Below are 13,923 nucleotides of genomic sequence, written 5' to 3'. Positions count from 1 at the left end.
GTTCTTCTCTTCGTTCCCCTCTGACCCTTCCATTCGTCGGTCGAACCATTCGCCCTGCTGGACAAAAGGTGGCTCGTTAAGGAGCTGAACCGATCTCTGCCTCTCCGCTCTGGTCACGCCTACCGCGTGTACGTGAATTTTCCGCTATCTAGCAAAAAATTCACGCTAATAGCCACGGATATTGTTCTCTCGAGTAGAGGTCGGGAAAACGCGAGGAAAGGTAGTGTTGAAAATAAGCATTGCCTTATAGTTTAGTATATGATTTATTGAAACGAAATAGTATAAATAGAAAATTTCGGCAACTCGATGTGGACGCTCGCAACGCAACTCGCAATAATGCCCTCTCAAACTCTCGACTTGTTACCCTTTCGATGGCTCGCAAAATTCTGGGCCCCCAGGCCGAAAAATTTTCGGCCGTGGTGTGTGCGAGTGAGGGTGGTAGACTCTAGGGCCACCCTCACTCGCACGTACGCCACTGTAGACATTTCGGATTTTTCAGATTAACCCTTATATTGCGAATGATGTATTTATTTTTGGCGATCAACGTGTTAAACGTATTTTGCAAAATATCAGCTCTTACGTTTTTCCGATGCGAGCATGGTTTTCGTTTCGTGTCGGCTCGCTTTTTACCGAAAATAAATCACGGTTTCACAGGTCGTGTTAAAAAAAAAAAAAAAAAAAAAAAAGAGAGCGCATACAGTGGAACAGGAACGTGCGTCGTTTTTAAGCGGGACGAGGGATGACACACAACGCGCCGGTTATACCCGGCCGTGCATTATTTTTACGCGAGGGAAAAAGCCGCTTTATCAATGCTGTTTACACGGTGAATTTTCGTGGAACAATTATAATGCAATTCCGTGAAGCAAAATATGTTGGAAAGCCGACGAGAGCATTTCGTTGTCCGCGCCCGGTTCGAGGTTGGAAACGCATTTGCATCCATAAGCGGACTAGTTTCGCGCATATAAAGCAACCACGCCAGCCAAGAATACCAACTCGCAGGAACAGCTCGACTCGTCGGATTTGATCTTTCACCCTGGACTGATTATCTTACCGCTCCGCTGGGTTTGTTCTTCGCGTTTCATCCGTTTATCGTTTCTGAATCTCGTCGCGCAGCGTTCCTTCTGTTTGATACGATTAACAGATAAAAAAGCTGCAAAAGTCAAATAGACAGACGCTAAGGGAAAAGTAAGTTGTGTATTTTTGATAGTTTTTGAGAAAATCATTTTGAGGTCTTCATGGCGGTGGTATTTCCCCTTTAAAATCAATTATCGTACTATGGTATAAATAGAGGATTCAACACCAGCTATGATATTTCTGATTCTTCAATTTCCTGTAAAACTTTCATTCATCATTAATGGTAGTCAAATATTTACGCGACACGAACAGAGCGAACCTTATACGAGCTATTATTCCAGCAATTAACGATCCAAACAGCGTTCGATCCCATTAACGCGCTTCTTTAAACCAAACAATTCGTATGTACCCGGTTTAAACAGTATTCAGATAAATCGACGAGTAACAAGAGTAGCAATTTCGAGCGCAGACGTTTCTATTTGCCGACTGGTGCGATTATTAATTAATTGCTCGCCTGGTTCGCACATCATGCGTCAATATTTGATTACAATAACGCCGGGAATCGTGCTCGCGTAAAAGCGCGCTCGAGTACAAATTTGAAAAAAAAAAGAGAGAATTTACGCGTCGACTCTCGATTTCAACGAGTATCGAAGAATCTGGCGTCGTGTCGTCGATTAACGCTCCGTGATTCGTTTTCAAAAGCTTTGCTAACTCGTCGTGCCGTGATCGAATTTGTTGCCAGGGGTAGTTCTCGTGAAACTTTCGTATTCCAGATAAATAGTTTGGTCGAGGGACGCGTTATCAGTGGCGTCCCGTAAGCTTCGATACCGAAGGGAGAAACTTTTTTTTTTACTACGCTTCGTTCTATCGGCTCGACCGACCGTATTCTCGCGAGTTCGAATAAATTCTCTCTGGACTAAAAGGAAGCGGGAAACAAAAAATATGGAGTAACCAAGCCGGTTCGAGTGGATGAGAGAGGAGATAAATAGCTTATAGATCGACCTGCTTGCAGAGAAAAGGCGTGCATTATATGACGTTCATCTGGTGTGTATTAAAAGTTTCGACGAGTTCGGAAACGTAATTTAACCGATCAGCAATTTTATCGACGTCGTAAAATTTTCTGGCCCGACTTGAACGATATCGAAACTTTAAATTTCAAACTGCACAGCTCTTAGGAAGATACGTTTTTGTTTTTCCTTCGACCCGTGTTTCTTCAAGATTTTTCGTAAAGATACCTCTTGTGGAATAAAAATATAAGAAGAAATGTATCGACCTCCCTTAACGCAAGCGAAAGTAGATCCGCGGGATCAATGAAACAAGTGGCTCTTTCAGTTGCTTTTAATTATAATTCAAGATTTAAATTGCTCGCGAGAAATGGAACGACTTTCGATTGTTGCTGGTCGAAAGAAAGGGAAACGACAAGCAGGAGGAAAAAAAGGTAGAGTGACGAGGTGGAAGAGGAAGGAAAAAAAGGAACGAAGAAAGGAACAACGTCGAGAGCCCTTTGTAGCAATTTTCGCGCCTTCTGCGCGGAAAAATTCGAAGCGGAAAATAGAAAAAAAAAAAAAAAAGAAAAAATTGTTTCTGCCTGAGGAAGTTGCCAAGCGGACTGGCACAATTAAAGCGTTGAAATCGTTACTTGCCGCGCCGCGTGGAAGCAGGCTGCTTGAGCGTGAAGCGTAAACCGCGTAACCGATCAACGTGGCTCGAACACTTTCATCGATAATCGTCTCGCAGCTAGCCGACAAACGCTTCGAGTGGCTGCCAAGTGTTTAGGGTAAAAAGCAGCGACGTCTCGTTAATAACGTGGAATATTAATAAAGGTAGCGACGGTCTCGAGATCGATCCTCAACCACTCGTACGTTCACTTTCATCGGTGTCGTGTGTGCTTATGTCGCCTCTCGAGCAGAAAATATTGTAACATCGCGTCTTGAAAAGATTTCTACCCTTGAGCATTTCCACCCCTTTTCTTCAACCCCCTTCGCCGTCGAAGAAAATCCGTACCCAAAGGATTAATCCAGTTAATGTCCCCATTACCCACTGTCCTTATCTATTATTTCATTATCTCTTTTCCTTCCAAGTTCCTTGTCTCTCCCCTTTGCGACAAACGTCCAGGTGTGCCATAAAAACGCTGAACGGTTCTAGTATTTCGTCCTCTCTGCGCTTCATCAACGAACCTTCTAATCAACGATCATTTCCTCGATGTCTGTCATCATCGTATTCTGAAGCACTCGTTCGAGTCCATCGACGTCACAGTCGTAAAGTATAGACCGTCGTCTGAGAAACGAGTCAGGACCGTCTAAGAAGAAGAAGAAAGTTTGCCGGTAGTCGAAGGACGTGGCAAAAAGAAAAAAAAAACGTCACACCTGAAGCCCTTTCCGGATTCAGAGAGAGAGAGAGTCCCTTTGAACTGCGACGTCTCGCAGCAAGAAACGCCTCGGGCCGAAGACTTACTGCGACAGAAACTTTCCAGACTACCCGTTTGCCTGCGTACGTAAAACGCCTTACGCGATACACAAGTGACTCAATTAAAGCGACCAACTTGCGACGAGAAGCTGGAGAACCGACGAACAAACAGACGTGTCGGCGGGCCATTCGTAAAGTGTACACCCTACATCGTGTCCGCACACAACCCACCGGCTTCCACCTAGGTACAAGAACAAGCTAGATCTTTCTTGGTCCTCGGTTCTTGACGGTCTTGTTCAACAACGACGATTAAATTGACGAACTTCGACTCGGCGGGGTCGTCGAACTCCTGAAGTAGAACCACACCGCGCACGGTCAGACCATACACTAAACTACTTGGACAGATTAAGTGGAAGTAGTAGTATACGTAACGAGGCAAGTAATCGAGATGGTTCATGTTTCAAATTTCATCGGAGAAACTTAAATATTATAATTAAATCGCGTTTGAACGCGAGCTGATTTTTTGTCTCGTACGGAACATTGATTTTGCGTAAAATCGATTTCGAAATCTCGTTACATACGCGCACGTACGACCGCGTTTTAATTAGCGAATCCGGGTTACCGTAAAATGTTTAGCTTTCTAAGCTAATAACGTGAAATTGTTAAAAAGCAAACTCCATCGTGTATCCGTCATTACCGGAAACGGTAAATATGAACGGAAATGAGAGTACTTTACACCGAGATTCATTAACTGAAGCGGTAATTAAATGTACACATGACAGACGAGTTTTGAAAATTGACTTTCCGACGAAAGGAAACATCGTAGCAGAAAAATATTACTCAACATTTTCCATGTATTTTCCGTAGATATAATTGCCATTTTCTCTCTTTTACCGCCAATTACACCACATCCTCGGCAACATTTCCATAAAATTGTTTCATTGTTTTGCCCAACGATCGTTCCTCTTCTTTGACGGAATATTGTTTAAACGTTAGTTTCGGTGATATAATTAAACCATTCTCCGCGCGTATCCCATTCGTACAAATTGGAATGGAATTCAAAGGGAGAGTGATTAAACTACGTTGTACCCGTGGAATTTGTAGGAATATAACGTTCAGAGGTGGATGAATGAATTTCTTGGAGATGCGGAATGCGAATAAAGTCGCGTGACAAGGAAACCGGAAGACCGACTCGACTTAACACTTTGTCCGTCCCCATGGATTATCGTTATACAGTACCACAAATCCGATACAAAATCCCATAAAACCAAATATAGAAACTCTATCGTAATTTTTAATTATACCAAATTTACGGTTTCTATAATGGTTAAAACTATACTCTCGATAAATGTCACAAACCACCAGTGGCACGGAACGTGTTAATTAACACACTATTATTTTCACTCTAACGGCAGACAAACGTTCGGATAGACTACTAAACACGTCGAGTGGTAACACGAGAATATTGGCTGGTACGTAGCTGAAACTCTATTCAAAATTATCGAGAATCAATTTCAACGCATCGTGACTCTGCAAAACGAACAACAATGCCTGTCAAGTATCGTCGACGAGACAATAACTAATAATTCCGTTGGCGTAATTAGATTGACGCTCGAAGGGATCGCGAAAGCCCCGATCTCGAGAGCGAAACATTCTCCGGAATGCAGAAACGCGGCGGGTGTATTCGCGAAGCGAGCCCAGAGAACGCCGGGTGATAGGTGTTAATTACGACCCCTTAGCGATCGGGCGCAAAACAAGCACCGTAATTCATTGCGAATAATGACAATGGTGTACACCCCGAGACCGTATTAACCAGCCATTCAGAATTCGTCCGTTAGTAGAAATTCCTCGTCCCGTGCGTTTGAAACGCGGATTAGTTTGCGGGACGAGACACGGAATCCACGTTCGCGATACGTGCTCTTTGTTGGATTAATCCTCGAAGGGAAGGGCATCGTTACACGCGAACTCTGCTTCGCAGAATGTCAAATTGTTCAGCTGAAAAGTAGTACGAATAGTATAGCCGAGTAGTTCAAGTAAACGCAAGGAGTTCCGCCGTTATCAGTAGTAAAACACGTTATTGGTCGGTCATCGAAGAAAAATCATTTCCTTTGATTAAACCAAACGCGAACGCGACCGTCAACCACATTCGCGCCATGAATTTGCTACGTTGACGGTAAAATGGAGAACTTCGCGACGAATTTATCATTCGTTTAACGTCACCGTCAACGAAAATCCGCGAGGCTGGTTCGCGGCCGGCGATTGCAACGACAATCACGCGAAATCTGAGCGTGATTAATTGCTCGTCAGGCTAACTTTTCCACGGTCGCGAGCAATTTTCCCGACAGGGGGAAAACCAAAGCCATCGTCGCCGGTTTTCGAAAGCGTCGACTCGGCCGCATCGATCACCGGAAATTAGATGGATTGCCGTGCAATATCTTAATAACGGTTGATCAGTATACCCGGTGGACTTTCCGCTATCAAAACGGCGTCGATGAACTCGCGCATCGGCGAATTCCATTAATCAGCGAAATTAACAAGATCGCCTATTGAAATACCGATGGGGTGGGGAGTTGAAAGTATCGAGTGATTAATTACGTTCGCGATGCACATTTGCATTTATCATCGTAACGTTCACGCGATCACCCGTAAATTACGAATTTTCTAAATGAAACTTTTGCGATTCCCAGTAGAATTGACTCCTTCGTGGTCTCTCTTCGACGCGGGTAAACCACCAAGGACAGAGACGAACTGCTCGAGACGGTCCTTCGTAGATTCGAACAAGCGTCGAGATTCCGGGTTGGATCGTAGGAAATTAGCAGGATTGCCGTACGAGCACTTAACACGATTGATTCGCTCGAACACGGCTGTTCAACCAAGGACTTCCGTTCTTCGTTATTGCAAGACCCCCCTTTTCTCCAGGCTCCTCGCATCTCCATCGATCGAACAATCGGTTCGATGGATATTCTCAAAGGCTTGATTGTTAAAGCAATTTACTCGAATTTATCAAATAAAGTAACTCTTTTTCTTCCTTCTAAAATTATCGGAATTGAATCTAAATACTATGCGTGCTATACGCAAATACCATTTTATAATCCGTCCAACGAGACGAGTCAGGATATGTTTACAAATTCACGCATTCGACGCAGGGCCGAAGCTCAGTTGTTTCCAGTTCTTCAAACGTTTCGGTCGATCCGAGCCTGCTTCGAGCACGTTAATTTACTGTCTCGAAAGACACAAACAGCCCTGAAAAATTACCATTTAACAGACAACTGTTTCTTCATGCGAGATCAAGGAATTGCGGTGACGAATAAACAGGAAATTGTATCTCGAAATTCCTGAAATTACCTTTTCCCGTGTGGTGCATTCAGAGAGCGCATTGTCGCACGAAATTACGAGCAAACGAATTCTCCTCGCCCTTAGGCCGTCGCACTACCTTTGGAAACTGGTACATAGTTTTTCCCGGAGCTAAAATATCGGGTTGAAAGTGGATCGGATGGGAAGCTCGTTTCCCGTTTACCTGGCCGGCTGAAGTTTCCTCTTTAAACGGCTTTTTTCCTCCCCTTTCTGACGGGAGTTTGAGAGGAATGGAAAATTTCGAGGGTAGCCACTCCTCGAAGTCCACGTAAGCCGGTACTCGTTGGTTTACCACTTTTTAGACAAACCCGTAAACTGGCCACTCCGGTCGTCACGATACCCTCTGGCAGCGTGACGTGTCTCCGGGAAAACAAAAAGTGGAAAAGGGAAGAAGCGAAGGAACGGGGTTGCCAGGTAAACGCATTTAGGTACACACGCCAAGTTGGACGTGCGCAAACATACGCTTAGGCGTCTCTGCACACGAACGCTCATATAAACAGACTAGATACACGAAAACCGTAAACACACGTATCGACGGGACTCGCACATTCTCGCCTCGACCGGGGTCGATACAACTCGTGTGTCCTGCTCTGCGTGCTCCACGGTCCAGAAATGCGTAGGTATAATATATATAATATATATTTCGCATAAATTTTTGTTCACCCTGCGAAAGGTCGCCGGATTCCTTCAGAAATCAGTGGAACGTATTAATTTGATATTGTTGCGTTTCAAGCTTCATCAATCCTTTGTTGGGTTGTAATCTCGATACAAAAGGGTGAAAGAATGTTTCGTTTAATTGCACGCGAAACCAAGATAAAATTTTCTGTTCCGGCTGGTACACGGTGAATTAGCGCAAATTATACACAATAACTCAGCAAATGATATTTTATCGCGGCGACTCAACGAAGTACGTATATTTCTCGGGCTGTTTCTCGTCTGAAATGCTATATTCCCGCACCAGGATTCATTCCAGATGCGGCGACGTAACTCCCGTAGGATTTCAATTAAATTCAACTAAATTCGATTTAATATCGCGAACGCGAATTGTACGGACTGCATTTTCTTGCGTTCGGTCCGCATCCAGCCCTCAATTACACGCCGCATTAGCTAACATATTATTTATTTGTTTACGTGGAGACACGCCCACCCTTAACGGTTAGCCACCGTTTCGCGTGTGAACTCGGCATAACGCACTGGTAATTGTTTGCGCACTGTTCCTCGTTGTTTGTCTTTATTCGCTAATCCCGGCAACCACCATTTTTGCGTTGCGGTAATTGTTTCGATAAACCGAGCTTGTACGGTTGATTGCACGCGATCCAACGCGATATTATTCCCAAAGAATCACGTGCAATATGTAATTACCGACCAGTCGATAATAAAATAAATTTTACTTGTCACTCTTTGCGATTTGTTTCGTGTAAAACACGCAAGCTTTTCGGAGCTAATTGAATATTTTCTGCAAACCGTGTTCGACAGAATGTTTTTTCGTAATAAAATACACGCCGAATTAAATATTATGCATTTTCAGTCACGTATACGCACGATATTATCACTCTTATAATTGCAGTGATGCGTTGAAAAATTTTCGAAAATAATTGGACGTTTCGGTTCGTATTCGAGAAATGATTAAAAAATAAATAACGAAAATTTCTGTGTAATCTGTTTCGAATCGCATACAAATTGTGTTCCACAAATTTTCTACTAACGAGTTCAATGAACTCGCTTTAGCGGCGAATTGCAAACGGAAATTGAAGATAAACGAACGAAATTTCGATGGACGAGCCCGATGGAAAACAGTCACCCTTTACCGAACGCGGTTCAACGATGAAGAGGGTGCATGCGTTAGCCAGTCCACAAATTGGCGACCTATCGGTCTGCTAATTACTCGATCGGCTGGTGTTTTAAAAGCCGCTCCGTTACGAATCATTTACACCGGGAACGGGAACAAAAAGAAGCTCGTGGAGGATCATAGAATTTCGTTATCGATTGGAACATTAATCACACCGCGATACCGTGGCGACAAAAGTACCTCAAAATTAACAATAGTCCCAATATTGATCCGTACGGATTACTTCTTCTCGCTCCATTTACGTGTAATTGTATCCGAATCGTAGGAAAATTAACGTAAAATTATCGGAAAGCAATTAGATTAAATTAATGATTCGAAATTGGTTTACCCCATTACTCGACGCTTTCGAAGGCATGCGTTGTTCCTTCCGCTTCAACTCGACGTCACTGAAACACAAACAAACTCGGATGAAGAAAATATCGGCGAAAGGAATAGAACGCGAGCGGGAAGCGGGATGATCGTGTACGAAGTAGAAAGAGGGCGGTCGGGTTAACCAGGAAATTGCAAGGCACACACAAAACTCGACTGCACGATGGAATCTTAATTCCGCGAGCGGCAGAGTTGAATTCACTTCTTCCCTCTCTATCTCGCCCTTTCTTTTCCACCATCGACTTACCACCGTCTCTTTTCTTCTCTTCCACGGTTCTTCGTCTTCCCTTACCATGGTCTAGCGCGTCTTATTCTCTCTGTTCCGTAATTAGGAAGCAAACAGGCCGGCGATCTTGCCAAGTTGGCGAAGTCAGAGATGAAACAGCAGTTTCCGTCCGCCTATTCTTCTTCCACCCTTAGTCTCGGCGATCTTCGCAGCCCGGAGCGTTGCTTTTACACCCCGCGCGACCTTTCGACCGAGCTGTTCACCGTTCTTCGACTCGAACGTCGAAAGACGAGCAACGATGTATCTGGCTGCCAAACGCAGCCTCTACGAGGTGTTTCGTCCTCGTTTCCGCTCCTCAGCCACCCTCTTTTCGTCTCGCGATGCGCGAATCGACCGCGAGGAATCGACTTTTTGCTAGCTCCCTAACTCGAGGACCGTCGCGAATGTTTTTCCGACGTTGAACTGGCGAAAAGTCGCGGAAACGAGTGTTTTTTCGCCTGACGAATGAAATATTACCCTGGCACCGAGTTTCCTTGCAAAACTTCGACCGCATACATAAGAGGATGTATTTTCCAACTTGTTATTTCTCATATCTCGTCGCTCCGAATCGGTGTCCATGATGTGGCGGGGTTTATTGTTAGGAAGATGGATAAAGAAATTGGGGTGACTCGGTGATGGTCTTTGGGTCGCTGAATAGCAGAGCGATGAGGTGATAAATTTTGGTTTATCGGGTAATTTCATCCAGAATGGGACAACGTTAATATTATCTGAAATTTTTTTTAATAAATCGACACTTCAACTTCGACTAAACAATAAACGCATAACGCAAATATTTAACGATAAGAACAAGCTATCCAGCAACCTGATTGCAAATGACATTTGCAATTGCACCGAGGAGATTTTAATTAATCAATCGTTCGACAAGCTCTCTGCTACAGTTTCGTCTATAAACACCCAATAATGAATTCGATGTTATCGCGGCGAAATAAAATCATCAGAAAGGAAGCTGGTTTCTTTCAAATTATCTACGAACGATTTTTCCTATTTTAAAAAATATAAAAGCAAGCATTGAATCGCTTCGTCGTTTAATTAACAAAAAATTTGCGTTAAGAGTAAAAGGTATTGCGACGGAATGGCAATTTCCTGGTGGATACTCGACCAAAGGAACAGAAACAGCACGATACCTATACCTCAGATTATTTTGAATAAGGAACGAGGCGGGAGCAGGGCAATCCATTTTCCTCGACGCGGTCCCCCGGGATACTCTATGGAATTAGAGTACCCGACTACTCTTGCCTCTCTCTCTCTCCTACTTTCCTGTGTCTCTTTCTTTCCTGAATACAGTTGTGCAACGTTTATACATGTACCAGGCTGGTACACCTTGTGTCAAGTCACCGCGAGTGTAATATCTTAAAACGCCGCCGTCCGACCGACCAGGAAAAGCTCCGATATCGTGACGGATTACGCGGAGAATTGCGGATGGCGTTTCGCGGATAGAAAGCTGCGTTTTCTATCTTTCAGAGATGCCTGCACGGCGCATGTTGCAAAGTTCATCCGGGTTCATCCGGTCGATCTGTTTCTACGCGTGACACGAGTAATTAATTATGGATAATTAGGGTAAATCATTACCCTGTAGCGTAACTATTTTTTTCATCCGTTCGTATCATTGAGCGATCTCGTTGATCCAAATCAGATTTGCCGAGAAGCGATATCGTCGCCTTGGAAAATTTGCCAATCACACGGCTCGTTAGTGAAAGTCTCCCTGGTCGCCTGTTTATGCTGTTAACTCGAGGCAGACTGGGGTAAACGTCTTACGTCAAGGGTTGTAATATCCAAGCATAGGATGATATCGGGATTAGGAGCCGTCTCCGTGATCGTAGTATATTACACTTAGAATTAGAAACCCGGTTGAACGGTAAATAATTGGACTGGAGAAAGTTAATCTCTTATCAACTACAGAAGGGTACACTTTTCGTGGGAGATAATTGAAAACATTTGTCGGTAATGAACGATGTGTTTAATTACTTAGGAATTGAAATTAGAAATTTTTAATTCATATGTTCATTCTTATGCACAGGCGTATACATTTTCCGTCCTTTGTTTTTCTTATCATTTCACGGTATAAAGGGTCGCGTTGCACGAAGGGCGACAATAAAAGTGGAAATAAACTTTTTAATACGTTTCACTTGGCCCTGGTTACCTCGTGACGCGGCCTCAGAGATTCTGAAGCCGTATACCAGGCTAAAAGAATGCCTCCCGAGAAACTTGAAATTTTTAATTAAACTCATAACCGACCGCGGTGTTTTTTTTTTTCCCTCTTTTTGTCCGCCTCGTTCCCCCGCGTTTACCTTCTCGACCTGGTCGCTCAGCCATTGTGGCGTGGATCGTTAAGCGACAACAACCGGTGTGCAATAAATTAATTAAAAAGGAAAATAAAAAGGAGTAATCGATAGGCGGTTTCGAGATCGAAGCTGTTCAAAAACAATAATGGAAGAAAGCATAATAAATCTTTGAGGCTATTTTTCATGCATTCGTAAAGTAAAGTGAAATCCTTTCAACGGACCAATCCGTTTTAATTAAAATCTTCATAATGACAGAAGGAAAAGTCGGAAATTAGCCGGAAATCCAGCTTAAAATCTCTGCTTTATGGATGTGTTCGACTGATTTCGTCGTAGGAGCAGCTGCGAAGCGTACGGCCGGTCGTTTCGCACGATATTTAGTAATTAACCAACTGAAAGGCAAGAAATACAGGCTGCACGCGACAAAAGATGAAGAAGAGGAACAGGGTATGAAAATTTATACGGACTTAACCCGATTCACCGTGAAATCGCGAGGAAAGCACGGTAAAGTGCCCTTTTAATTAGAAACGAACAGGGCAAGAAACAAAGTGGTCGTCGTCGTCATGAATGTCTCGGATTTATACTAAAGACTGACGGTCCTACCGCCGCCTTCCTTTTTGTCCGAATTCTAAAAGAACCCGCGGCCCTTTCCTCTTGAAACTCTGGACAGGCTTTTCGGTTGCCGTCTTCTGTTGTTATTGTGCTACATCCTGACTTATTAGATTTATTCCCATTCTTCTGAAATTTTCATAGCAACCCGGTACTTTTATAATTCACAACAAAAGCACTGGAAAACCACGAACTGTTTATTCGATTCTATTTAATCGGTTTCAAGTTTTGTTTGATGTAAATATTATTTCACGTTAAATATTCAAGCTAACGTTTGAATTACGTTTACTTTTGTTTGTTCAATCCTGAAAGGTTTAAATCAAATTCCAAATCAATTTGGAATTATTGAAAATACCGGGAAGTTTTGAAATAGCATGGTCAGGATTCTCTTCTTGATTAAATGAACTTTACTTTCCGTTTTGAAAATGAGGTATTATTCGAATAATTGAATTAAATACCCGCAGTCTGATTTTCTACCCGCGCCATTGATTGAACGTTATCTTCGGTATAATGATTTAACAGTTTATTCGGTTAAAAAGATTCCCGGGTGCTCATCATCCCTGCTGCTTTTGTCTTTACAGAGGCTTACGTGAATCTGGGCGCGGCTCTGGCGTCGGTCGGACGTGGAACGGAAGCGGCTGCGGTTTTGCGGGCCGGCGCATCCTTGGACGGGTCCGGTCTCAAGGACAAAAGGGCTCACGAAGCCGCCAGAGTGCAGGCCCTGCTTCAATTAGGCGTTCTCTACGCCGATCAGGGTAGATTACAAAGGGCCCTCTCTGCTTACAGGGAAGCACTCGACGCTTTGCCGGATCACTATCCACCTCAGGTCAGTTCAAGCTTCCTGCTTGTTACTCCATTAACGCGAAACAGCTGTCGGAACAACCAGCAGCTGTGCCACTTTGGACAACATCCGTCAGATTCCCCTTTGACGCGATATCTGTCTACCGGATCGATCCGATGAGCGGATTTACGATTAACTTATTCATGTATGCCGGCTTAATTGGCCGATTTAGCTTAATTCCTCGATTCGGTTATTTTTCTACGGAGGTATACCGCGTAATTAGTTCGTTTAGAAGATGCATCCACTTTTCAAAGATAAAGAGTAACGCAGGAAATTCTCGGCAAAGATTTCGCGCGGAAATTCGCGGAAGATTAAATGAAAATTGAATCAGTTAAAACGCGTCGACGTTTTTTCCTCCCGACGTTGGTGGAATAAAAAAGCTCCCGGCACAACAGGAGCGTACGGGTGGAAAGGAGGGGCGAGTCGGTGTGCAGGGATTACGGCGAGCTTAAAATTTTTAATTTTAGTTTACGACGCGACTGAAAATCATATTTGCGGTGTGCATACGCGCGCGTACCGTAGCCCGCAGCAATGAAAACAACAGTCGTCGTCGCATCGATGGTAGCTACTTTTTCTCCCATTCGTTCGCCGGTTATGTCTTGCGAATGGATAAAACGTTAATTACGATACTGGATATATCCAGAATTCTTTTTGAATTCGTTGAGAAAAAACGTCGTTGTTACACCGATCGATACTCGACAAGTTTAATTAGCCCCTCTCAGTCGCGTGTTTCCCTTCCCGGAGTAATTGCGAAAATTGCAATTCATACGAGGAGAAACACGCGTAACGCGATCGTACGATCAGTTAATTCGATTTAATGAAGAAGCCAGAGATAATGGAACAATCGAAGTATCGT

The 13,923-nt window shown here is 43.7% G+C and overlaps 1 protein-coding gene across 3 annotated transcripts in view; it reads left to right on the top strand.

Moving 5' to 3' along the window:
* The window catches only part of Tmtc2 (Transmembrane O-mannosyltransferase targeting cadherins 2), a 244,380-nt gene that overhangs the window by 149,728 nt on the left and 80,729 nt on the right, over positions 1 to 13,923 (top strand). For all 3 annotated transcript variants that reach the window (XM_034318557.2, XM_076688867.1, XM_076688868.1), the window contains exon 9: positions 12,808 to 13,052. In XM_034318557.2, coding sequence (XP_034174448.1) covers positions 12,808 to 13,052 — 245 coding nt within the window. The remainder of the gene's footprint in view (positions 1 to 12,807; positions 13,053 to 13,923) is intronic.

Source organism: Osmia lignaria, chromosome 6 (genome assembly GCF_051020975.1).
Source record: "Osmia lignaria lignaria isolate PbOS001 chromosome 6, iyOsmLign1, whole genome shotgun sequence".
In the NCBI taxonomy this organism is placed as follows: Eukaryota; Metazoa; Arthropoda; class Insecta; order Hymenoptera; family Megachilidae; genus Osmia; species Osmia lignaria.
The sequence above is the reverse complement of the archived record's forward strand: the minus strand, read 5'-3'. Positions and strand labels throughout refer to the sequence as shown.